Source organism: Maylandia zebra, linkage group LG14 (assembly GCF_041146795.1).
Source record: "Maylandia zebra isolate NMK-2024a linkage group LG14, Mzebra_GT3a, whole genome shotgun sequence".
NCBI lineage: Eukaryota > Metazoa > Chordata > Actinopteri > Cichliformes > Cichlidae > Maylandia > Maylandia zebra.
The window spans coordinates 32,574,354-32,599,481 of record NC_135180.1 but is presented as its reverse complement, the minus strand read 5'-3'; the positions used below and the strand labels follow the sequence as shown (position 1 = coordinate 32,599,481).

General features: G+C 38.8%; 5 protein-coding genes across 6 annotated transcripts; 1 reads left to right on the top strand and 4 right to left on the bottom strand.

Annotated features, from left to right (window-relative positions):
• Window positions 1-499: 499 nt before the first annotated feature.
• prcp (prolylcarboxypeptidase (angiotensinase C)) lies at window positions 500-10,527 on the bottom strand. The gene is made up of 9 exons (XM_004560531.6): window positions 9,999-10,527; window positions 6,912-7,052; window positions 6,729-6,830; window positions 6,286-6,467; window positions 5,710-5,867; window positions 3,638-3,810; window positions 1,684-1,851; window positions 1,381-1,568; window positions 500-1,013 (listed from the first exon to the last, which is right to left on the bottom strand). Exons 1-9 carry the CDS (start codon window positions 10,170-10,172, stop codon window positions 791-793), a joined length of 1,509 nt encoding a protein of 502 aa, XP_004560588.2. The 5' UTR covers window positions 10,173-10,527; the 3' UTR covers window positions 500-790.
• A 1,492-nt stretch (window positions 10,528-12,019) lies between these two features.
• Window positions 12,020-16,755, bottom strand: rab30 (RAB30, member RAS oncogene family). 2 transcript variants are annotated; one of them, XM_004560533.5, is made up of 5 exons: window positions 16,600-16,755; window positions 14,472-14,570; window positions 14,299-14,382; window positions 14,027-14,210; window positions 12,020-13,747 (listed from the first exon to the last, which is right to left on the bottom strand). In XM_004560533.5, the coding sequence occupies exons 1-5, from the start codon at window positions 16,639-16,641 to the stop codon at window positions 13,497-13,499; spliced, it is 660 nt and encodes a 219-aa protein (XP_004560590.1). In that variant the 5' UTR covers window positions 16,642-16,755; the 3' UTR covers window positions 12,020-13,496. The 2 variants fall into 2 exon arrangements, with proteins under 2 accessions (XP_004560590.1, XP_004560589.2); XM_004560532.5 differs by having other exon boundaries at window positions 14,472-14,565; window positions 16,600-16,747.
• Window positions 16,756-17,478: 723 nt separating this feature from the next.
• Window positions 17,479-19,967, top strand: ndufc2 (NADH:ubiquinone oxidoreductase subunit C2). The gene is made up of 3 exons (XM_004560534.2): window positions 17,479-17,756; window positions 18,578-18,721; window positions 19,780-19,967. Exons 1-3 carry the CDS (start codon window positions 17,618-17,620, stop codon window positions 19,827-19,829), a joined length of 333 nt encoding a protein of 110 aa, XP_004560591.1. The 5' UTR covers window positions 17,479-17,617; the 3' UTR covers window positions 19,830-19,967.
• A 202-nt stretch (window positions 19,968-20,169) lies between these two features.
• thrsp (thyroid hormone responsive) lies at window positions 20,170-21,420 on the bottom strand. Its single transcript, XM_004560535.6, has one exon. It carries the CDS (start codon window positions 20,730-20,732, stop codon window positions 20,313-20,315), a length of 420 nt encoding a protein of 139 aa, XP_004560592.1. The 5' UTR covers window positions 20,733-21,420; the 3' UTR covers window positions 20,170-20,312.
• Window positions 21,421-21,519: 99 nt separating this feature from the next.
• Window positions 21,520-24,218, bottom strand: guca1c (guanylate cyclase activator 1C). The gene is made up of 4 exons (XM_004560536.6): window positions 23,906-24,218; window positions 23,294-23,443; window positions 22,974-23,061; window positions 21,520-22,777 (listed from the first exon to the last, which is right to left on the bottom strand). Exons 1-4 carry the CDS (start codon window positions 24,098-24,100, stop codon window positions 22,641-22,643), a joined length of 570 nt encoding a protein of 189 aa, XP_004560593.3. The 5' UTR covers window positions 24,101-24,218; the 3' UTR covers window positions 21,520-22,640.
• Window positions 24,219-25,128: the final 910 nt, after the last annotated feature.

Here is a 25,128-nt window from a genome sequence, read left to right as displayed (position 1 = left end):
GGGTGTGCTCGGCAACAGCACATCTGTAAGTGCTCAAAACATAATATGAAGGCTTAGACGACAGTAAACCTGGAGCTTTTTAATCGGTTTCATTAGAAGCAGTGTTATTTGGGAATTCAAGCGTATTGAGAAAATGATAAAATGCATGGAAGGCAGTGTCCTCCTGTGAACAGCAAACAGATTAAGCTTCATATTACACCAAGTGCAGTGAAAGCCTTCAAAAATGCATTGCCTTTGTATTTGGTGCCAAAATTTTCCTCTGAGACTTTTTAATCTGCATATTACAATAACTTTAAGAGATGCCTGAATAATAACCACAGCTAACTGACAAGCGTGACAAAAAACAAACAAACAGAAACTCTAAATTTGCAATAAACTTGCAATAAATTCCAAAAGAGGAAATTATTTTTAGAAAACTTTACATGAAAGACAAAATGAGAATGATGCAGCTTTTTGATGATTAGGATGATAATGCGATTGCAGAAATAAAGAACCAAAATGTATTTACCCTGCAGCTTTATTTTCAACAGTTTGTACATGACAAACAGGTCAATTGTTTTTGCAGCAACATCAGTACATTTTGTCATCAAGCCCTTCAGATTTTAATGTTTGACCCAAAGAAGCGGAGTGTTTCTAAATTGGTCAGAGAAAAAACAAACTTTGGCATCGTGATAGATAAAGCACCGAGAAAATACCCCACAAAACAATCAAAAACGTGTCGCACAATTTAAAGCTAAATCTTGGACATCATGAATATCCTCGTAGGGTAGAACTGTGCTGCTTTTGGAGACTAGCCGGTTGGTGCAGCTCTATGTGTCTTTTTAGCCTTCTTGATCCACTCCTGAAAATACTTCACCTCTAACGCCCGGGCAGCACGGACTGAAGGTGGATCAAGGTCATTGCTGTAGCGGAGGTCTAAGTGGTGGGCTCCATCGGGAATCATAATGGAAACCAGAGAATGTGAGATGTTGGAAGTCACTCCACCAGATGACCATGGATCGAGTCCTCCATTACTGAAATGTGAAAGCAGAAACAATGTTGATAGCTAGAAATAGTTAAGCCAGGAATTTTCTGCCATGGACACATTAAAGTGTCTTTGTACTCTAATATCTGATAATTCTGTGAATGCACAAGAATACTTTGAAGTGACTGAACCAGTGGCAGTCTTATCTGTCAGTGCTGGGATTAAAGACTGACATATATATATTTTTTCAGAACCATTTAGGTTTAACATGTATCTTCCCTGCGTGGCTACCCACATGTGGACTTACCTGCAATACAAGGCAGTCAGAATCTGCACTTAACTTACTTTTGCATCCCTAGACAAATCCCGAAATCTCAAGAAATCCCTAAATCTGGTATTTTAAAAGCAATGTTTACCTGAAGATGATGTTGCTGTGAGAGGAGATCTCTTTCCCCCCGTAGACAGTGCCTGCCCAGTCAGCCCGTGGCCTGATACCAAACATGGCTTTGCACTCATCAGAGAAGGCCTGGAAGTTCCACTCCTCTGGTTCAAACATGTCCTGCACGCCATCTGTGCACATGGGCATCACCATCTCCGTGCAGGCCTGGGGACAAGGGATTGAATACATATTCATTGTGACAGGAAAAGCTGCCCACTCACACCTGTGTGCACAGATTTATTCAGCATAACATGACTGAATCCCGCGCTGTTTTATGCACCTGGTAAAACCAGCCGAGGTAGCCAAGGCTGCTGGTTGCTGTCTGTGATGTGTTTAGACAGGGAGAGCTTCCGGTGTAGTTATAGTAAACCTTTGCTGCTTGGGCAACACCTTGCAGCAGCTGGTAGTTAGACACAGTAGAATCGAAGCTGAGGTACTTGCACACCACCTTAAAACATGTTAAAAAAGCCAAACAAGAACACAATTAATTACATTACACCATAAAAGCTTCTTAAAAAACACCCCAAAAAAACCCATCAGCACATCCAAGTTGTTTACAGGACTAAAGATTGCTTTCTTGTAGCCCATAAAGTGTTTTTCCACATAAAAAGTGGTGGCGCCTGATTTGCATATGAAATTCCCCAGAATGAACTTGAATTTATTGTTCTAATCTTGGCACTAGTGGGGAAAAAATCCATTTACTTAAAGCCAATGATCTCAAGAACTTAAAATGTAAAGGTTTTGCTGTCCTAAACTATTTTTGGTGTGACCATAGGTTGGCTTTCAGAATTAATAGCGTGAATGATCAATATTTTAGCTTTAGCTCTTGTCTGATCGCACTTTGTGTTGTTATGGTTGCAGCAGTAGAGTTGGCTGTTGTTCTGGACTCTTTGTGCAGCAGAGAAAGTGGGCTTTCTTGGTTGGAGGTTGGAGGGGAGCTGCACTAGTGTGGAGTCTGTTACTAAGGCCTTTGTCTGCAGGCTGGGGAGGAGTTGGTGGTCGATGGATGAGGAGGGCCACAGACATGTCCAACCAAAGATTTATATTGTGAAAAAAAAAAAACACCGCAATAGCTCTAAAGCATCTTCTCCTTACTTTTCAGATAGGATTAGGCTTATACATTCATCTCTGCCAACAGATTTCCCTCCTCTAAGCCCTCAATACCCCGTTCTCACACTCACTCAGATAATCACATTAGCTTTGTCATTAAAAAAGCTCCTCTTTGCACCCACTGCCTAAACCGCTTAAACCACCCATAGGGGTCGCATACATTAAAGGCAAAGAGCCAAAACAACTCCAAATGGCCATTTAGTGTTTATTTCACCTACAATGATGCTTCACAGTCTATTCATTGGCCAAATGGTAAATAACGAAAAATGCCCCACAAGAGAAGTATGCGCGGACCACTCCCAAGGGTATGAACCGCCGCAAACACAGAGTCGGGGGTCAGCAGTGGAGCTTGGTTTATACACGTGACGTGCCAAGGTGACTGGTAGAATACACTTCACTCAAGTCAATCAGCCTCGGGAAAACAGCCGCTGTAATGTCACAAGCTCTTTTACATTAAAACAAATGGCATTTTTTGTCATGTCAACAACACCGCGCGATTAAATAAATAAATAAATACGATGCATTTTTCTTACTGTTAAAGCAATTATTCTTCCCCATCAAGAGTCTTGTTAAGTATTTTTTACAACCCCATTTAAAGGGGACCAGTGAACTTTTGTTCAATGGCCTCACGAGCTGCACTGGGCAAATGACCTCTTTCTGTAGTGCCATGTGAGCGTCCTAACAGGAACACCTCAGAGATCTGACGGAGTGTGCAAATGAAAGCACTATTGGTGCGACAGAAGAAAAGAATAGCGGCTTACTTGTAGCTGCTCATCTAAAGAATACTTTAAATCTAAAAGAAACAAGATCCTTATGAATATTAATGAAGTTACTTGACAGCTGTTGTAAACAAAAGCCTGGAAGACCACAACAAACACTTGTATCACAATCGGCTGAATCGCACATTCATTTCAATTAAGGGCAGGCTGTTGGGCTAAATTAGGCGCTTAACCAAAGACAAACACAATTCAAAGGTGCAATAAAGTAAAAACCATTTGTCATATAAAGGGATAGATAATATAGAGCTTAACCAAAGCCTTTATTTAATTTTGTGACAAATTTAAATAGTGATAACTAGAATACTAATTTGGATCTCAGAGTGTTTTACAGGAGGGTGCTTTTACCTGGATGGGCCAGCGAGGCAGCGGCTGGAGGAAATTAGCTTCATATGGGTAGTCCACCATTGCCAGATTCACCCAGGTCTCTTGAAGCCAACTCTTGAAGGTGAGGACATCATTTTTGTTTTTAAGAGGGGCACACAAACTGAATTCTTCTGACAGCCACTGAAGACCGGACGCTTGAGTAAACAGAGAAAAAAAATCTCAATAACTCTGACTGAGAACCTTCACAGACAATTACGGCATTAGCTCAATAACTCTTCTAATGTGAATGATACTGTTCATTTCACTACTGCATTAACGACACTGGCGTATACTAAAATGAGACAAAATATCTAAGAAAATATCCATCAGTTTAAAGTCAAATCTTGGTTTACTTGACAGATTGGAGACTCATGTAGTCAAATATTATTTAAAATAGGCACAAAAAGCCTCATTATCATACCGTACTGTGAAGAAGTATTTGCCCCCTGTGGTGGGGCGTGGTCTGTGGTGCTGCCACGTCCCCTTCCTGATTTCTTAGGTCTTCGTGTATTTGTTACAATAAATGTTTCAGATCGTCAAACAAATACTAGACAAAGATAACCTTAGTAAATAATACATTTAATTTTTAAGTGATGATTTAAATTCTTAAGGGAATAAAAAGCTATGAACAGCTATGAAGCTATAAACCTACCAGGCCTTATGTAAAATCACAAAATAACTGTCATTAATTACATTTTCTGGCACGCTGTTCAATTTCACTAGCCTCACCAAGTCCTGCCAGATGAACCATGAATTTCGCTTTCTACCAGAAAATCCTAAAGGAGAATGTGCAGCCATTGGTTCACGTCCTGAAGCTCAAGCACACTCAGGTTATGGAGCAGGACAATAGTCCAAATTACACCAGTGAGTCCACCTCTGAAGGGCCAGTCAAAATCCAATTGAGATGCTTTGGCGTGACTTTAAAAATCCTCCAGTGTTGCTGAATTAAAACAATTCTTCACAGAAGAGTGGACCAAAATTCCTCCTGTAAGTTATCACAAAAGTGTGATTGTAGTCCTTGCTGCCAATGGTGACACAACCAGTTATTAGATTTAGGGGGCAAATATTAAACCTAACTTAGAGAGAGCGAAATCAGGAAGGGGGTACATACTTTTTCGCAGCACTGCATTCATAGCTGTGAGGTAAACGTAACCACTTAAAAAATCATTTTCGGTGGAACTCAAAGTGTTTTCAGTCAGTGAGACATTTGCTTAGGGACTGATATAAGAAAAAAAAGAAGAAAAAAAAACGGCAGCCAAAATTCACACAATAGACCAACCATCATCCATCTGTCTGCTGTTTCTGAATCACTGAACAAAAAAACATTTATTCAGAATATTTCCTCCAAAATCCATTTCAGATGAAAATGACAAATAACAGGCTATCTGAACACTTTCATGCTTCCACTATCATAATTGATTTAGCCTTGAGCTAGAAATACTAACAACAAAATCTAACAACAGTGAACCATACCAAGCATGCAGGAAGTTAGAAGCCCCTTCCACAAAAGAATAGTAGATGAGAACCAGTGCCTGCTTATTAACCTTCATGTAAAATATCATGACTCTGAATCTTCTCTCCTTTGAAAAGTCTCTTCAATAAACTATCTGACCACTAAAATCCATTCATCAAAAAATGTAACATACCAATTTAATATATTAAATCATATATGGCTGGATAAGCGCAGGAACAGGGTTTCAGTGTTGACATTGTGGGGTTGCGGTTAACACTGTCGCGTCACAGCAAGAAGGTTTTGGTTCAAATCCAGGCTAGGTCTTCTTGTGTGGTGCCTGGGTTGTTTCTAGATATTCCAGCTTTCTCCCCCAGTCCAGAAACATGCATGGGGTTAACTGGTGATTCTAAATTGATTGTAGGTGTGAGTAGGTGTGCAAATAGCCATCTCTCTCTGTGACAGCCCTGCGACAGAGTAGTGACATGTCCAGGGTGTAGCCAAACCTCTGACCCTATGACAGCTGGAAAAGGCTCTAGCACACCCACGACCCTTAACTGGGTTGAAGAAAATGGATGTTTGGATATTTCTGACAGCAACTTACCTGAGGAAGAAACATTATTTACAGCCTTCCACGACTTTCTGATGTTTGCATCGCAGTTAATGCCACTTTTGGCAAAGTCTTGTGTTACTGTTTTGTAAAAGTCTCCACATGGCACCATACCAGGGAACTGCCATATTGGTGCAGAGGATGCCAGCGCTCTGAAATAGAAGAGGAAGCAAAATCTTTTTTTTTTCTTCTTCCAAATGACTCAAACTGCATATTCACACTCATCCTTAATATTCAGTCTTCACTGTATTTGTGAATATGTTTGCTGGGGGAAAATGGCAATTACAAAAAGGTAAAGAAGTCAAAAGAATGATAAGTCAGGCTCTGCTGCCTAATGTCTTACACACAGCAGACTGCACAGATTAATCATGCTAGCTCAAATAAACATCTGGTGTTAGACATTTGGGAGATGAAGGCAAAACCCATTGAACATGCACTCTGTCTAAAGAATTCTCCCTTTACCTTCCTCTGATAGGTTGAAACAACGCCACAGTTAACATTCATATGATGTATTGGGTACTGAATCAAATTTTTATTTAATGTTTCCTAATAACAGAAATAACATCTTACCCAACAACTACATGGGGGTATTTCATCCTGAACCAGGCAGAGAGCATTCCTCCATAGGATCCTCCAACAGCGATGACGGGGCTGTGCTGAGCACCAGGTAGAGTACCCTTAAGGTTCTGAATTAGTACTGCAAAATCTGCTAGGGCTTGCTCTGAGGTCAGGTAGTTGAGATGTTTGCTGTCCTGCAAATGCAAACAAATAACAACTGAAGTAATGTTCAAAATGAAGTGCCAGCACTGGATATGAGAATTTGTTTCAGCTCATACCCCAGTTTTTAGAAAAAAATGTGTTTGTGACTGCAGAATTATCTACTTCAATTCTTGTTAATGCTGTATTGAAATTATTGGCTTAGAGCCCTGAAAGGAGAAAAATTATGCAACCTTACATATTTAATCAGATTTTAATTAGACTTAGTGCGCGCGTGACTCTGCAGATTCGCTTACACTGTAAGAGTCTTGTCCAAATGGCAGGGACTCTCCATAGTAACGATGTTCTGCAAAAACCAGCATGGCACCTAACTCCTCCGCAATTTCCCACATGAAGCCCTAAAGAGAAAACAACAGGTGCTGAATTAGACTGAGGATTATGCGCAACGCAAATACACTAGAGAACACCTGGGTATTTACAGTGTTGTTGCAGAACCAGGTTATGTCGCCTTCATTTCCAGTATAGAACAAAATAGGTCCTCCAGGCTGCTGCCAGTATTTGTCAGACAGAAGGTATCTCTGTTTGAAGGTGCCATCCTCAAGGAATCCAAAATGGTCAATCTGTGACAATTTTAAAAAGAAAGCAAATAAAATAATCACAATCACAAATAAGATAATCACAAGCATCTGTACTTGGCAACTGTGCGAGAAGCATCTTGAAAAGAGCACCATGAGGTATAGACGGAAACTAGGAAAATATGAAAATAGTGATTAGCATTCAAAGTGGTTTTAAATTGGTAATTTGATCCACAAACTGGCAAAAGAAAACCTTTGGGGGATTGGTCACACTTGTCATCAGACTAAAATGATGGGGATGCAGTCCAGTGAGCAGAGCCTGCTTTGGGGTAGGTGTAATCACTGGATACCTGGCTTTGTGCCAGCTATGATGTTTGGAAATGACAGCTCTGAGGTTGGATTCTGGGGTAATTAGCCCCAATTTGTATTTAAAAATGCTGGAGCCACTTTAAGCGATGCTGCATTAGTTCCACTTAAGATGAGCTCTGAAATATCCTTTCATAAAACCTCAGGGATTCTGGGATATCTTCTCCTTTCAACCATATTTCCTGTATTCTTTATTAAACAAAGGCAGAAAGAAACCAACAACTTCACAGAGAAGACGGCCCCATGAGGCTACTGAGTCGTCCAACCCTTTAAACAGCCCCCCATTCTTACATACAAAATGTTTCGGTTTTGTTTTTCCCCTCGTTCTCGCTCTGTTCCCTCCTCGTTGGATACAAAGGAGGCAGCAATTTTATGAGCCAATGACAGCAAAAAGATTCTGGGGCCACAATGTGTTCATTCAACCCACGACTCCTTCACACTTGGCAGTGCTTTAAGTGTGAGGGGATCATGAGACAGTTAGTTTAAAGGAAAGGTTCAGCAGCTTGGCAGGAAGGTAGTAGTCAGTAGTATTGTGCAACTGAAGTGTAATGTTAGACTTTTTTGGTAAAAGCATTTGAGTTACCTTGTGAGTTTTCATTTATTCCTGCTTTTCTTTTATAAAAGTTACATGTCAATCTCATGTAATGCAGAAAAACCCCCATAAAGAACTGCTCTCTAAATGGCAAAACTAAAGTGGCTGTATATATTAAGACCAAAAGAACCCCTGGTGAGTACTGTATCAATTGCACCCACTCAGTATGCACATCACAAAGCCTATGAGACTGGTTTCATAAGAGAACCCCACCCTGGTAAGTAGTGCCACCATGTGGTGCGACCAAGCAGCAACTTGTTTTTTTGAATTAAAATTCAAACCATGTGCCGCACATCTATGAGATCGCTATGTTAACAACTTGACAAGACAGGAGGCTGCATCTGTTGTCCGGCAAATGGAGACATGAGGGAAACAACTTAAGAACAAGCTCCGCTAAGGTTCATCAAAAGGATGCTAAATGACATTTCCATTCATTGTCTAACGGCAGACTGCAGTCCAGAGGATTTCCTGATGATGAATGCTGGTGCTCTCTTCACATCAAGTTTCAAAGAAAAGGGAATAAAAATCAGCATGGCTTGTTTCTTGATGTTTCTTTTGTGCTAAAAGAGACTAGCTGCTAGTACTAAAAAGTGGTTTACAGTAAACGGATTTCATTTCTCCTATTTGTCCAGAAGAAGCATACAATCTCTTGTTGCTTGGCTAAATAACCCACATCAGACGGGACAGTGGGTGTCAGAAAGGAGGAAATGGCCCTTATCTTCTTGTCAGCTCGGCTGATTACACAGGATGCTGTGGGTGGGACCAGGTGTGGAGCATTGTCCTCTAACCCAAACACTCTTTAGCACAGACACATTATTTACAGTGTGTACCTACTACTTATTAATACATCTACAAATTTTCTTCTTAGTCTACATGTAGATCATGTTCTTGGCTAACTGGTTGGTTCATTGTTTTATTAAATATTAAAAATACCCACACTAATGTTCACTGTAACAATTCCCTAAAGAATAAAGTGACATCACTACTTTCCTATGTTTTTAGCAATTCATAAAAAGAGGATTTAATTTACTATATTATAAAGCAAACAGTCACATCTGAGAGCCTAGCCATGGCCATTTTTTCTTACGTATTTAAAAATTGCCACAACACTCAAAACTTTTATCAGTATTGTAACTTTCTTATATGGGTTTTGGAATGGGTTTAACTAACTGTCATCCTATTGTAAATATAACCTCATTAAATAGGGGTAAGCACATATGAAACAATTATAATTTGTATTACGTTTGTGTAGCATCTAATAATCAGTGTATCAAAGTATTTGTTTTATGGTCAATAGCGAACAAGTCATAATGATTCTGACTAATCAGAGCACCAAATTGTCCAATACTATTCAGAGGTTTAGCTTCCATAGCCTGACTACAAGGGCAGGAGAATGAGACAAGCAACCTGATGGTTGTTGTGTAGCACTGCATACCTGCTAAATGTAACCTTAATCTCTATAAAGTAAATAGTGGGAACATGTAAAAGCTGAGTGAAGATCTTTCAACCCCCCCTGAGGTAAAATGTTTCACATTCACTGAGCCCTAGAGACCTCTTTAGGCAGGGAGCCAGGAAGGATAGTTACAGATCTGCTGGCAGGAACAGAGCCAATTGTGATTTGGTTTTCCCTTCACTACAGGAAGCCAGATGAAAACACCTATTGTCTGCAAACACAACACATGGACCTTATAGAATTAAGTGCAGTGGGAATTTTAGAAAGAGCAAGTGGTACGATTATTTGCACACTAAACAATCAAGTAACATACTGTAGTGGCATAAAAAGGTGGTCAATGAGAGTAAGCATCATTTGATGAGGTTGTTTGTTTGTTTGTTTTTAGAAAACTTTGCTTTATCTACAAAGCAGTGGGATCATTTCTCTTTTGCACCATTAAATCCACTCCCAATAAGGCACAATTTGTGTATTTCATGGGGAAGTGAAAGATAAAGAAGTGAAAGAGGAACACAACAGTGTAAAATTGGACAAATAGGTATAAAATAAGACAAAAGGTACATTTTGATCAATTTAAACTCACCTTCTGATCAAAGTAAAATGTTTTATAGCTGACTGGAGGCTCAGTGGAGTAAGGCAGCCCACCCAGCCTGGTAAAAAGTTGCGTTTTGAGAGCGGTCACGTGTAAACAGACAAAACACAACGTTAGGATGCAGGTAGCTGCGGCTCTGTCCAAAACCTTCTCTCCAGTCCTCATTGCTGTAACTGTCACACTCAGCGCACAACAAACTGGTCTTCAGCGCATGATTAACGGGGTTCCATGAGCTGTGTGTCTGTGCCTGCAGTGGGATAATTGAGGAAGACTTGTCCCGATAAAGAAAGGAAGTGAGACTACCCTGTCAGCAGATCCAGAGAGGTGTTGCTGTGCAGCTCGTGTCCTAAATTTAGCATCAGACTTGAGGCTGTCCGGAGATGGGCGGGAAACATCAGGTTCAAAGTCTAAAAAATGTTTTTAATAAGTTTGATTTAGCTGCAGTCAGCTCGATGTCTTGTGTTTATGGAGCAGACAGCAGATGGTTCCTACTGTAGACAGTTCGCAATGGCTGGTGGGAGTTTGAGTTCTAGTTGGTCACTCAGCGGCTGATGGTTTTAGTATACGTATAGTATAGTATAGTTTAGTATAGTTTTCAGTATACGGAATTTACACTAGAAACATTCTAGTAATAATACTACGTATATTTTCTCTCTTAAGAGAGCGTTTCAGATACCTGCCAAACATAATGCGGCTAATTAAGTCAAACATGATGATGATTCCGCACTAGGCACGCTTAAGTACCGTGTGAAATTGCCGGAAATACGTCACAAAATTATGCGCTTGACTACCTATAGTTATTCCAATTTCTGAAGAAATATTAATTACTGTAATAGTGGCAAAGTACTCGTTACGTCCTCAAAGTTACGCTACATTGATGGCTACTTCCGGCCGTGCTTCGTCATAATGTCCCGACCTTAAGTTGAACTTCCGGTCGAAAGTTAAAACTAAGAATTTCAGCACTAGTAATGAAAGATACATTTAAATTCTTTAACGTCTTGATGCACGCTCAATCATCCAGGTAAGAAAATCCCTAAAAGTTGATTCTGTGCATCTGGACGTAGAAACATTTCATTATTCAATTAAGTGACTTCTTTAGTCTCAGCTAAATGCAGGCTTCTCCAACCTTATAAACAGTACATTTGCATAATCACTAAAGATAAGATAAGATAAGACTTTATTGATCCCACAATGGGAAATTTTTGCGTCACCTCAGCTCAGGTACAGATATATGAAGAAAATACAAAAATACAAATAAGTACAATCAATGAAAAAAAAAAAGTAAGATAATACACTATATATAATGGTAGCATACACAGTATGTGATTATGGATATAGTTGGAAATATGGAAGACATAAACTATATAGCTTGGAAGGTCATGGAAGGTCCATTATGCATGAAGTGGTGACCGTGGATGTTCACAGTGTCCAGTGACTTATGACATCGTGATTGAGGAGTTATAGAGTCTAACTGCTGTTGGGATGAATGATCTGCGAAAGCGCTCCTTCCTGCAGCGAGGGTGTTTAAAACTAGCACCACTGAAAACCAATGGGCTCAGGTCAGTTTAATATGCGAATTGTTATGACCATTGATCAAAGACAATAAGGTTGGAGAAAACTATATTAACCTGAGATAGAGAAGTTACTTGAATGAGTAACAAAACATTCTCCTACTGAAAACGATATGTCCAGATGAACAGAATCAACTTTGTCAATTCTTTTCGTTGGGGTGTATTACTCTTAAGTAGTGAAATGATCGGAAACACGTCACAAAGCATGGGCTTGACTAATCAAAATGTCTCACGCTCTAACGAAAATTTAAATACATATATTCACAGTGAAGACTGTACCACACGTACTGGAAAGTAATTGCCTACTAGACAGAAACGTTGCAGTAACTACTACAACCTGTTGTTTTAGCTAGCTGTCGGTTTCTCCCTGCACTGGTCCACCAACCTTCCGGTGAAATTTTCAAAATAAAATGTTCATGAAAAACAACATAAAAACACATCTTAAGAGTATTTAGAGGTTTAATGTTATACAGAATATTCCAGGGATCATTTTGTACACATAAAGGAAAAGAAGCACAACATCCCAATGGTGTTTCCTTTGTATTTCCCATAGAGACTTCACAGGAAGATGCAAGGGATTAGTTATAAGCAACTGCTGTTAAAGGCAAAACAAAATGCTCGCTAGTTTTACAAAGGGATTATGGAAAAATACAAAATTATAAAAGCAAAGTGCTAAATTGTACTACTGTACAATAAAAGACAACATGTTATAATAAAAATAAGTGTGCAGTATATGGCATTGTGCAATACAGTACTTTACAGTTATGGCAAATATAGGAAAGATAAATTTAAACACTACAAAAAAAATGGTTAACCATGCTGAACAATTGAGAAAATTTTACAATAAAAGCATATGAAATACAACACGTAATACAAAACTACATTAACATAACCCTTCAAATAATTTCATGGCTAGGCAGCAACAACAGAGGCAGAAATATTTACGCCTATGGGTAAGAAAAACATGACCAAAAAAAAAAAAAAAAAATCTAATTTAAATAAACGGCTGACAAAGTCTGCTGATGATGGCCTTTCCAATTGCGTCATACTAAATAAACGGACTAATCACAAGCACTGCAAGTATACTAAAATAATAATAATAATAATAATAATAATAATAATGGCGTCACAGAATACTGTAGCATTTATACGTGTTTTTCAGTTTATTTTATTTGACAAACACATTTTAGCAGCAGGTAAAATCATATATTGGGAACTAATATTTCACAGTATGTAACAACAGGTGCAAACAATGATTCAGAAGTAAAATTATAAAAGTTACACAAATTGTACACAAATCTCAGAGCAGAAGAAACTGCAGTGGACAATAAACGATTGTGCAACAGATTTTAGGGTCATTTTTGCAACGTTTTTGTTTACAATTTAATCAAACCTGTTAATCGATGAGATGTACTGTATGTAAACACATTGTTACCATTAACCTATCACCTCCAATGATTCATTATTCTTTTGTAAACTATGTGGGATCTGTAACAAAATACCTGGCAAAGCTTTTCACTCATTTTAATACTGCTGGTGAAAACTGATTTGATGAAAATGGATTCTAAAATCCCAAAAGGAAAAAAAAACCAAAACAACAATCCTGCCATTTCACCGTGAGGATCATAAAACTGAACTTTACTCAGATTCTCGGCTGTATCAGGGAAACACTTTACATCCTGTTGCACTGAGGAAAAACGTTCTCCATAATGGCAGCATCTTAAAATGCTCGGTCCTGGAAGGCCAAACTAAGGTAATAAATTCCATTGTACAGCTTAAAAAAGGCATGGGACTAGAAATGACCAGACTAAGATGTGGCTTTATGCCATCTTAGTGGGACGGAGGCATTGGGGATCAGTCATCTAACCTCTACAGTCAATGGCTACTCTGTTAAAACGGCCCCATGGCTGAGCTTTCTCTAATTGATGTTGCAGCAGCTCAAGTAACTGATGGTTTTACCCTCTCCAGGCATCGGGGCAGTGTCACTGTTATCCAGCTTGTTCTGCTTCGCCTCTCGAATGAGCTCGCAGGCCAGGTCGAGAAAAAGTTTCTCAACGTTGTCAGACTCTTTGGCTGACGTCTCCAGGTACAGCATGCTCTGAGCCTCGGCAAAGTCTTCAGCCCTCTGCCTGAGGACCTCTCTCTTCTCTGCCAGATCTATTTTATTACCTAAAATAAACATACAATGTCCATTTGTCAACAACAGGGGAAACAAAACTAAACAAAAACAAACCACAAGTCTGGCTTGTTGCAGTCTGACTAAACAGTAGTGGGTGTTTAATGAGACAGATGAGAATGGGGAGGGATATGTGCATGCGAGCATGTGTGGGATGCATTTGAGAAGACTGCGTTCTCAAAATGACAAGAATAAAAATAAATAAATCTTACCAAACAATGCTGATGACAAAGATAAGCATGAGTTATTCAAGTACAAAACAAAGTTCTTACCGACTAATATAGTCACCACTTGGTTGTTGGCATACTGCTCGATCTCCCTCAGCCACTCTGGAAGGCACCTGAAGGAGTCCTCACAGGTAATGTCATACGTAAGAATGAGGGCGTTGGCACTACGGTAATAACTCTGAGTAATGGAGCGAAATCTCTCCTGTCCAGCTGTGTCCCATATTTGTAGCTGGAAAACATAATATTGTCAAGAATATAGGCAACTGTCCAAACTGCTACAAAACATAAATGCAAACAAAAATGTAACATTGGCGCACCTTGACCTTCTCCCCTTTGATTTCCACAGTCTTAATCATGAAATCTACTCCAATAGTAGCCCCTTGTCCAGGTGGGAAAAGGCCCTACAATTACAAGCAAAACTTATAATTTAACACTTCTGTACTGTGTAATTCAATAGCTACAGACTCAGACACACAGACAGCATACGAACCTGAGTAAAGCGCCGGACGAGACATGTCTTCCCAACTCCAGCATTTCCTATCAGAACTATTTTGAACAGGTAGTCATAATCTTCCATGCTCATACTAAACTAGAAAATAAAGACAAGGAGAAAAGACAGAGGTGAAGCGCTAACGCTATAACTGTAAAATTGCTAACATTTTTCCCCATGTGCTCCAAGCCACAGACATAAAGTCATGAGACACACACACCAAAGATGCTGATGACACTAAAAACTGTTGTGTAACCATCAGGGCTCAGACAACAAGTAAAATTTGAGCTGAATAAGCTTGGGTGAGTAAGCTGTGCCCTTCAGTGTGTGATCTGAATTCATATTGTGCTCATTAGCGGAATTATACCCGACACTAATTGCACTGAAAAAAAATGTATCACAGAGAGACATTTCCTTTTCACTAACTATAATCCTATTTCCACAGAAAACAACTGGGCCTACCTATCAAATGACACAACTAAGAAGCTTTATAGCTTTTCTGTAAATACACAAATTTTAAACAGGGCAGTGGCAGGATCATCTCTCTCTTTAACAAGATTCTGCAAGCAGCTGAGAACTTAGGAGCATACCTGCTGCAGCTTTTTAAAGCAAAATATTTTCCTATTGAGCTATATTTTCGATTTCAGCTGCTCAAGAGTTAGATGCTTTTCATTTCATTAATGTTGTACATATTTTTAGATGTCGTGCACAGGCCACATGCAGGCCAGTTAAGCACCCAGACTCTTTTATAAAGCTATGGTGTTATACGTGTAGAATGTGGCTTGTTATTTTCTTGCTGAAGTAAGAAACATATTCCCTGACCAAAGAAAAAAAAAGTGTTATGGCAGATACTGGACCAAAGCCTCTAAGTATTATTGAGAATCCCGAGATTCTGGCTGATCCACGTCCAGTTTAGGCCAAAAGTCACGGGACTTATGACTTCAAAAGATAATTTAAAATTTGATTTGCCTGACCAAAGAACAGCTTTCCACTTTGCCTCAGTAAATGAAAGTTTTCCTGAGCCCATGCATGGAACCATATCACCATCATTCAATGCTAACCTTGCCCCTCCAGATTATCTGAATCTTACTTTTCCACTATGCTGCAGATGATAGCATTTTAAAGTTATCTGCAACTTTAATTGTTTTTAAGAATTTGCCACTTGAAAGCTTCTGTTAGATGTTTCCTTATACCAGCTGGCCATGGTACTTATTCACTAAAATAGCTGTGAAATGTTACACTGGAAAGCGTAAAATGTGTCTTTCTCAATTAAATATAAGCTTAGTTTGTCCAGTCTCATTTCAATGGAATAGTTTAGATCACTGTAGGAAAACTGGCATTTTTGGTAAGCATATGACACATGTGTTTCAGACAGTGCACTTAAGAAAATAGCAAACATTTATGTTTCACTCCTCCACAAGATCTCATTTTAGATATTTGATATCTTTTATTTTCTTTTTAGCTCCCGTTTTTTGGGGCCGTGCATCACTTGCATGGAGACATGGAGATTCAAACAATACAACCTGCACAAAGCACAAAACGCAAAGATGCAAGAGTTACTTTGGTCGATGCCCACAAAACAGGGCGTGATCTGAAATGTATGTAAACAATGATAATATAGCACAAGTTTAAATTCTGCAATGCGTTTCTATGTGTGCCCCTACGCTAGAATGGAGAACCGGGCCTTTACGTGCGGAGGAACCGAACATATCGCTGTAAAAACAACATTTTAAGGAAACAAACTGTTGCTTGCAGGAAGATGTGAATCTCTGGTTGACAATGCTGGTACAGAGAAGAAGATTTTGAAGGAATAATTTAACCCTTTCTTGTAGTGATTTGAAACACTTCTTTCCGTGTCGCAATCACATCTTCACCAACATCTTATGCCCTGAAAGGTAAGGAAAAAAAACTGCAGCATCTCGCACATTTCGTAATCTGAAGTAGCTTTATACTTCTGGCTAATTATCCTTCATTTTTAATCTGAGTTGAAAGCCATTCGGTCGAAGCTAGCAACGGTAGCAACTAGCGGCTACAGCGTGTGATTCTGGCCATTTTATCTGCAGATGCAGCAAGGAAAAAAAATCAAAGTCTGCCCTCCGCACCGAGTCAAGAGATAATTCATACTTACCAAAAACACGGGGATATCCCCGGACTTAGAACTACTTGGCATGCATAGGTCACCTCTTCAAATGGGCAAAGCCGCTGCTGGGCAGGGCTGTGTATCCTCAGGAGCTCAGCAGCAGCAGCCCGTCTGATAGAGAGACGATGAGGGAGGGGGGGGGGCTGCCCTCAATGATGTCATCAGTTCACATGCAAAGTAACGCGTTACATGTACTCACTGCATTCAGAAAAGTACTTGATGGAGTGTGTCTTTTCCCAGTGAAGCTTCAAACATTCAAACGGATGCAGACATCCGTGGGCTGGAAAGGAAAGCATTTTTCTATTTTTCCACTGGTTGTTCTGGGTGGATGCAGCAGAATTCATGGGAAAGAAACTCGGAGGGAATTTTAGATATTAATATTTTTGATCTCTCTCATGCTGCAATTTTGTTCCATTCTACAGAGCTTCTAGTATTTATACTACGTGGACACTGCAGTTTTATAGATTATAATTCTAACAGGGAAACTCACACAGAGCAATGATAAACAAAAGAGTGAAAGTACAAAGCTACAGAGTTTTGCAGTTTCTACAACATTAGTATATTAAAAGCACGTGTCCTCCTCGGTTATTACCTTAAGCTGAATACGGACTATGTTGTTTTTTTATTATTGTTTAATTTTTTCTCTTTTGTTTTTCTGATTCCATTAATCTATTTTCCCATTAAGATGTATTTTATGATATTTCTATATATGATGCTAACGTACACATTAATGTAGTAAATATTTTGAAGCGGACTGAACTGTAATATTAACTATGTGGCACATTTTATTTACAAAGACTTTGGCCTACTGTGACTCATGGGCTTTTGTTGCTAGGAAACAAATAATGCGGAACTCAAGCGCTAGTCGTTGGTTGCGCCCGGACCAGTAGTTCGGTTGCACGCCGTGCCCTTGACTTCCTACGAGAGGTGATAGCCGATGAATAGTAGTAGTAGGTATCTCGGAAATTATTAAATAAGGTCTGAACTAAGGGGCACATTTCTCGCCATGGGCTTTATTCCAGAAGAGGGGAAGTCTCTGCCTCCTCCGGGGCTCGTGAACAGGAATTCACTGTGGCTGGCGGGTGTAGGCTGGGTCTCCGCCGTGCTGCACAACGCAATCAACCACAGGCCGCCAGTGAAATCAGGTTAGCATTTTACCTGTCTTTCAGACTGGTGCACGAACGGACGCTTTCCTTTCAAGCATATGAAACACTTAATTTTAAAAAAGAAATCCGAGTATTTAGTAAATAAATGTTCTCTCAGATTAGTAACTGGTTGTGAGCTGTCCACAGTGGTCGCAGCGTATTTACGTTTCCTTTAGCATTAAAATAGCGATAAATATCAAAAACAGTTAAGAAATTTGGACACCATAAAAACAAGATCTTTCATTATCCAGCACATGACACAGAGGATGATTAAAATAAAGTTTTACATTGAACAAAAATACATGCATAATTTCCTTGGGGATTAATAAAGTATTCTGATTCTGAAATCTAACTAAACAAAATAAACAAAACTGAAAACTAAATGTTCGTTTGTTAATTTTTTTTTTAAAGAAGTCTAGCGTTAAATTTTGTCGTTATTGTTTCTCCCTATCTGAAAAAGAAAGTAGTATTAACATTGGTTGTGCCACATTGGGTTTTGTTTTGTGTTTCCTGTCGTCTTTGTTTTGGTAATATCTAGCTATGAAGTGTTGATATAAAATGCGCTGTCAAAAAGCTAGGTGCAGTAAGCTAAAGTGTAAGCCTCCACCTATTAATTCAATTTGCTTTTGTTTGCATTTTTTGCAATCCTATTTTTTTAAGAGAAAACCTTATAATGTGCAAGCTTTTGGTTTCTCATAACCACAGTAAGATTTTATTATTGTGCTTTGAAGTATCTTGCAAATATATCTACTTTAGTTTGCTGTATGCTAGTTATATCTGATCAATAAATGTCGCATCGTTTTCCATGTTTTCTCTTTAAGGTGTTCATCGACAGTTTCTGCTGGCAACCATTGGCTGGTTCATTGGCTACCATGTTACCAAATATGAAAATTATACTTATGCTAGACTCGATCGAGACATGAATGAGTATATCAAACTCCACCCGGAAAAATTTGTACCAAAGGGTAAGTTCATTTTTATGTCTTTGCTCTAACCGAAGACACAAGAGCCCAACACTACCTATTCTTTATTATATGAAACCCTTTTTTTTTTCATTGAAAAAAGAGCTTTTAAACTAACATTCACACACACTTAAGTGGATGCATCAGAAGGCAAGTTTCTCGCCCAAGGATACTTTGACATTCAGAGCCGAAGAATCAGGGATCAAACCACCAACCTCCCGATTAGTAGTACAGCCACAGCCAATGCAGAATTTGTGCTTTGTGAGTGGGCCACCATTCACCGTTCTTCAGCTGATGTAGCTTTCATGATTTTCTTTCAAATTAAATTATACATAATAATCTATTTTCATACATGTCCTTGTTTTCAAAAAACACCAACACAGAACAGGCTCAGCACCACACAGGTGGGAATTATGTTTATGCACACACCACATCGGATTATTTTTTGTTTGTTTGTTGTCTTTGGATGATGTTAAATCCTGTGCAGTGTAGTTGTGAAATAGTTTCTTTAGCGTTTAAGTATGTAATATGTACCCTGTTACAAATTCAAATCCCAGATTGCCTGAAAGCAAGAAAAATAATGCTATACCTTTAGAATGTGTATCTACATAATTGAAATGTGTTCAAAATGTTCAAAGCTTGAGAAATCCATAATCTTATTTCTAATATTTCAGTCACCTGTCAGTGGAAAATCAACTTTATATTTGATGGCCACCAAGCTTATCCATACAGTAATGTTACGGGGTGATGCAAATTTATTGCAAATTAAATAAATGTAACAAAAAGTAAAGATTACCTCGCCTGTGAAAATGGCTTCTTTCTGAGTCACATCAGATTTTCAGTAGCATTGATGCTGATAGTTACAGCTCCCATGATCCCACACTACTTTCCGGTGCCATCAAACTAGGCTTGATGTTATTGTTTTGATTGAGAAATGCCACGGGGGAAGAAATTAGACTGTGCAGTGCTGTAGGACATTTACTCCGATTAAATCTTATGAAACGTTGGGTCATGTATGTTTGTAATCAAATTGTTGCTTTTGGTTTCTTTTATCTTACCAGAGCAAAAGACCTTTGCTGAGATTGTTGAGCCTTTCCATCCTGTGCGCTAAGCATCAGTGGCTGCGGAGAGAGGAAACATTCACAGTTGCCGCCTGTGTTGAGCAGCCTTTTTGTGAGAGCATTCTGTCATATATTGTTTGAAATATAGATATGTAAATAAAAAGAATAAACTCAACCCACAAACTCAATTTTGTGACTGACTTTATAAGTGAAAACAAAAAGTTGAATTCTTTACAAACGTAGGAAACTCTGATATTCTTTAACAGGTCATCTTTCTTGTGGTGTTTGTTTATATAAAAGGGATTAGAGCAGGGCGATATGACCAAAAATATTTATCACGAAATTTAAAAAGAGATCATTACAAAAGCAAATTAAGAGACACACAATTGATTAATTTTGACAATGTATATTTATTCCTTATTCATTAGGTTTGTCTGGGGTCACTGAATGTAAACATTTCAGACATTTGCAATGGTTGGGTGTCTTAGATGACTCTCTTAAAAACAGATGTCCACATATCTTAGGTTTTGTGACTAATTTGCTATCCCAATAATGTCCATGTATTTCTCAGTGAGAGTCTGCGTCTTCTTGGTGAGGTCACTCATCACAGAAAACAGTCCTCTCACGTGGAAGTGGAAGAGGGCTTCAGGATCTGTGTCCAAGAGAGGCTCCAGGGTCTTGTTTAGTGCTATGTTGTTTTTGGCCTTGTGATCGTCCAGGCGAATTAGGCCACTCTCCACTGTGGTCCGTATGGCTTTGAGCATCAAGTAGTTGCTGAACAGGTCTTTGCAGGTCTCTTCTGCAGCTTCACAGTCCCACACCTCGTCTGAGGGCATGTCTCTCAGCAGGCTTGGCAGAAGAATGGTCTGCTCCATTTCACTGACGGCTGAGCTGTATCGTCTCAGAGCCAGGAACAGGCTGTTTCTCTTGAATTTGGCGTCGGCAGACTGCATGGTTCCCGCTGGATGTGGTCAGTTGTTTGCTTGCTGTCGTGGCAAACAAGTGGAAGCAGTGTGCACTGCAGCGCTGTGAGATGCGAGTTTATATGATGAACCAAGGTGGGTTGAACAGTGCAGTTGTGTAACTGCATCATCCGATACATTTAGAAAGAGGCCGAGAGTTATGTGGAGTCAAACCCTTATCTTTATTTGATTTACACCACCCAGTTCAAAATAGTGGGGGCAGTGTGTACTGAAATGAACCTGCTAATGCTCTGTGTGGTTAATGATTAATGTTGAAAGTATAAAGGAATGTCATGCTTTGATTTCCAAGTACAAAATGAGTTTATGAAGGTACAATAGGCCCAAAATAAAGAACCCTGGATTATTCTGGTATGGTTCTGAAGGCTGTTTTAGAGGCTTTAAACCATTACTTTTCTGTTTCTTTCCCAATAGTTTCTGTGAAACACAAAGACTAATACATCTTAAAAACAAAATCTAGCTTTCTGTTGATTTAAAATGAAGGAATGCAAGAATAAATGGTTCTGTTAGGGCCTGGTTCCCCTTAGAAACTGCATGATTGCTAAATATATTCCACAGATTCTGGGTTTTTCCTGCTCAAGTGGAACTGAAAGCTTTGCAGCCAGTTGGCAGAATTGAGTGTGGTGCCTGAACATGTGTTTTGGTTCTCTCACAAAGATAAATCAATGTTGAAAGCATACTATAACTTTAGGTTATCAGGTGGGATTAAAAAAAAAAAGAATACTCTTTTTAATAAATAATAATCAGGATATTCAAATAATCAGCATTTGGCTTTCTTTTCATTTTATTTTGAAATGTGAGTGATACAACAGCTGGCATTGCTGAATTACACCATCAGTCTCACCACACTAACATGCACTAGTTCTTCATCTTTTTCTCACAAGGTGGCATCCTTGAGCTGGTTCAGTTGTCAAGCAGTAAAAATGAAACAATACCTCTAAATGCTGCATCTTATTAAATAACTGTGCTTGTTTGTTTCCTCAGTTTTTAGCTTTTCTAATCTATATATCTTATTTTTATCTATTTTCCTAATTCTCTATTTGAAGCTGGTTGACGCAACAACAATGTGGTAAACTTTGCATGTTACTCTTAAAGTTACTTCATTGATTAAAGGAAATTATTGCAGGTTTTGCAAAATGGAATCTGTCATGTCTATGCCTGGATCTTTGGTAAAAACCAAAGAATCCTTTGCTAGTGTAGGGGGTTATTAAAAAAATAAACAAATGTACTGATTTTAAGGCAACCTTAATTGGAAGATATTTTAAAACTTCGGATTTTTTGTACATAATCACAAATATTTTAGTGTCCATTAGTGTTTTTAACCAATAATGGACTTTTCTTTCAGATTTTACAAACTCGTCAACACAAAACTACCAACAGTCCCTGCGAGTGTTGTAGACTAGACTGTAAATACCCCAATACTCTGTTTATGCTGTAACTATTCAGAAACTGACCATTTGTTTTAGGAGTCTTTAGAATCATTAGTCAGAAATTAGCTCCTTATAAATTAAATAAAAGTGATTCTTTTAACCTTACTTTGCACACTCTGCTGGGCCCATGATGAGACCCTAAAAGCAGTTTTACTTCTTCTTTTTTTCACCAAGCCTCGCCACAATTGGTAAAGTGTTTTTAAAAAAATTAAAAAGTAAACTGTACAATGACTCTGAGGGCACATACAGGTTAACAGAGTTGAGGAAGTTATCTACTTCATTCTGTTGCTTCATTCTGCATGTTATCTGGTGATATGCAGAGAGATATTTGTGTGCTCCTGCTCTGTCAGTTTGGGTTTTTGCAGTCTGAGGTGGGACTCTGTGCATCGTCAAGTCCATACAGTCTTTAAAGTCTGGGTGATGTCAGTTCTTCGGCTTGTTGTTTACTGACTCAGTTCAGAGCTTTCCTCCGTTGACCCTTGACAATAATTTCCAAGACATGAGTTAGATCCATCATCTTAGTGAGCATATCCATGATGTCAGGGTGCTCCCTTGCTCCACTGATGAACTCTTCCAGCGTCAGCTCACCTGAGAGAGAGAGAAGTGGCACTCTGTGCATTTAAAGCTGTGATTTTATGGAAATAAATCACAAAGCAGAACATTTCACAACTATCAGAATGTTTACTCATGCTTTGTATTCATTTCACTCTGGTCACGGTGACAAAAGCCTTTTATCACTGGTTTCATTCTTGATACCCTTTATGCACAATCATGCGTTTGTTACCTTCTCCGTTGACATCAATCTTCTCATATATAAGATGCACAATCTCTTCTGGAGGGACGTTGTAGCTTCTGGTGATGTCTTGAATGGCCTAAAAGAGAGTCATGTAAACAAGGTGATCATTGTATGGCTTTAGTCAGGAGTTAAGAATCAGCCAAATTGAAAACAGAGGTGAATTAGGAAGCCGTTGGATTTAGGTGCTGTGGCTACTTATGTGCGCTTCCAGAGTTAATCTTCAAGGCACCATTCAGAGAATTCTGAGAAGCTCACTACTTTGGATGCAGAAATCTGATTAGGAAGATTTCAGAGAAGGCATACTCTACCTTAAATATAGTTTCCAGTTCATCCTTGTCAATTTTTCCATTTCCATCCTGATCAAAGAGCTTGAAGTACCACTTTAGCTTCTGATTTATTTCTCCTTTCAATAATAAACTAATGCCTGCAATATATTCAACAAAGTCTATGTAGCCATCCTGTAAAATAAAAAAGGGAAAGGAGTGTAAATCTCAGATCATTTACTGAAAAAGCAAAACTTGTTTACTTCAAAGAATAATTACCAAATTCTGAATTAAATAATTAAGTTTTTTATCTTTGCAAACAAGGGCTACAAGTGCAGCTAATTTCAAACTAAGCTATATCAGATATTTAGAGACACTAAATTTAATACTTATAACTTTTTATCCTTTAAGTTGGAACAAACTAAATGATTCAGAGCATAAAATGTATTTTCTTTTGAACTCTTGTAGAAAAGAAAATCTGAGATCTTCATAATAATTGATGCATTCTACAGTATTACATACTGATAAAGACACCATTGAACTATTTGCAAAACTGGTCCCCCCTGATCTGCATTACTCTATACTTCAAGTTTCCTGGTATTCTTCATGTGTTTCTTCCACCCAGTTCATATCCTCCAATATTAAATGTTTTCATACCCCATCCATGTCAAAGGTGACGAAGACCTGGTCCACATAACTGCTGGCCTCCTCTGTCATACCGTTCATTTCGAGCATTGTCTTCAGCTCAAAGAGCGTGATGAGCCCCGAAGGAGATTCCCTCATGAACTTTGTGTACCAGTGGTGCATGTCCTCCTCCAGGATATCATCCAGGTTGGAGCCGTGGGCACCCATTTTCACTCCAGATGATTGGGACTTTTGTCCAAAAACCCGTAGAGAGCTGCTGATAAAAGTGAATCCACAGAGGAAAGTGTAGCACCTACTCTGAGCTCTGAGTAACAACAACCTCCTTAAGCTTTATGTGTCTTGAGGCAACTAAAAGGAGACATAACCCTTTAATAGGATAAGCAGAGAATCTCGCTAAAACGTCAGGGCAAAGTGTGTGCTCTTTGATTGAACTAGTTTCCATTGGCACAAAGGAACTTCCTGCAGGGGTCACTTTCAGAGAAAGCATAGAGCATAACTTTCGGAGAATGGGTTTGTTTTTGGTTCGTTAAGCCATTTGACGGCCATCTATGAATAATTCAAGTATTAAATAAAGCACCAAATACTAGGGATGAACCCATGTTGTGTCTACATATATCAGAAAATTTAGCAAAAAATGATTTGAAATTGTATCTTTAGGTACTGTGTTACTAAAAGCCTATAATAAAAATATATGTTATCTATCTTGTCATCTAAAGATCTGGAAACCTTATCCACGCCTTTATTTCCTCACGTCTTGATTACTGTAACTCTCTCTATTTAGGTGTCTGTCAGTCAAGCCTGTCCCGTCCCAAAGTTTGGTATTATTTATGCCAAATATGTATGCATATGAATGTACGTTTTCCTGACTCCTAATAACTTTGATTTTGGGATTTTCTCCTACAAGTCGTGAATAATCAAATCTTGTCATTTCTATGGCTTTCTGCCACCCCAGTGTTTGACGCTTATAGGCTAATTGTGCTTGCATTTCTAACAATGGCGAGCAAAAAGGAGCTGCCTTTGCCAAGACTGATATTTTTAATCATCAGTCAGCTAGACTTCTTCAAGCACAAGTTTAATAATGATGCATTTTCCATGTGAATTTAATCTCAGCATGATCTGAGTTTTTAAGAATACAGAAAAATGTTGCACACACATTATACGCGTTCTTCGAGCACTGTTGACCTGTCACTGAACTCTGTGACTGGTCTCTGATCTACCATGAAGTAAAAAACAAA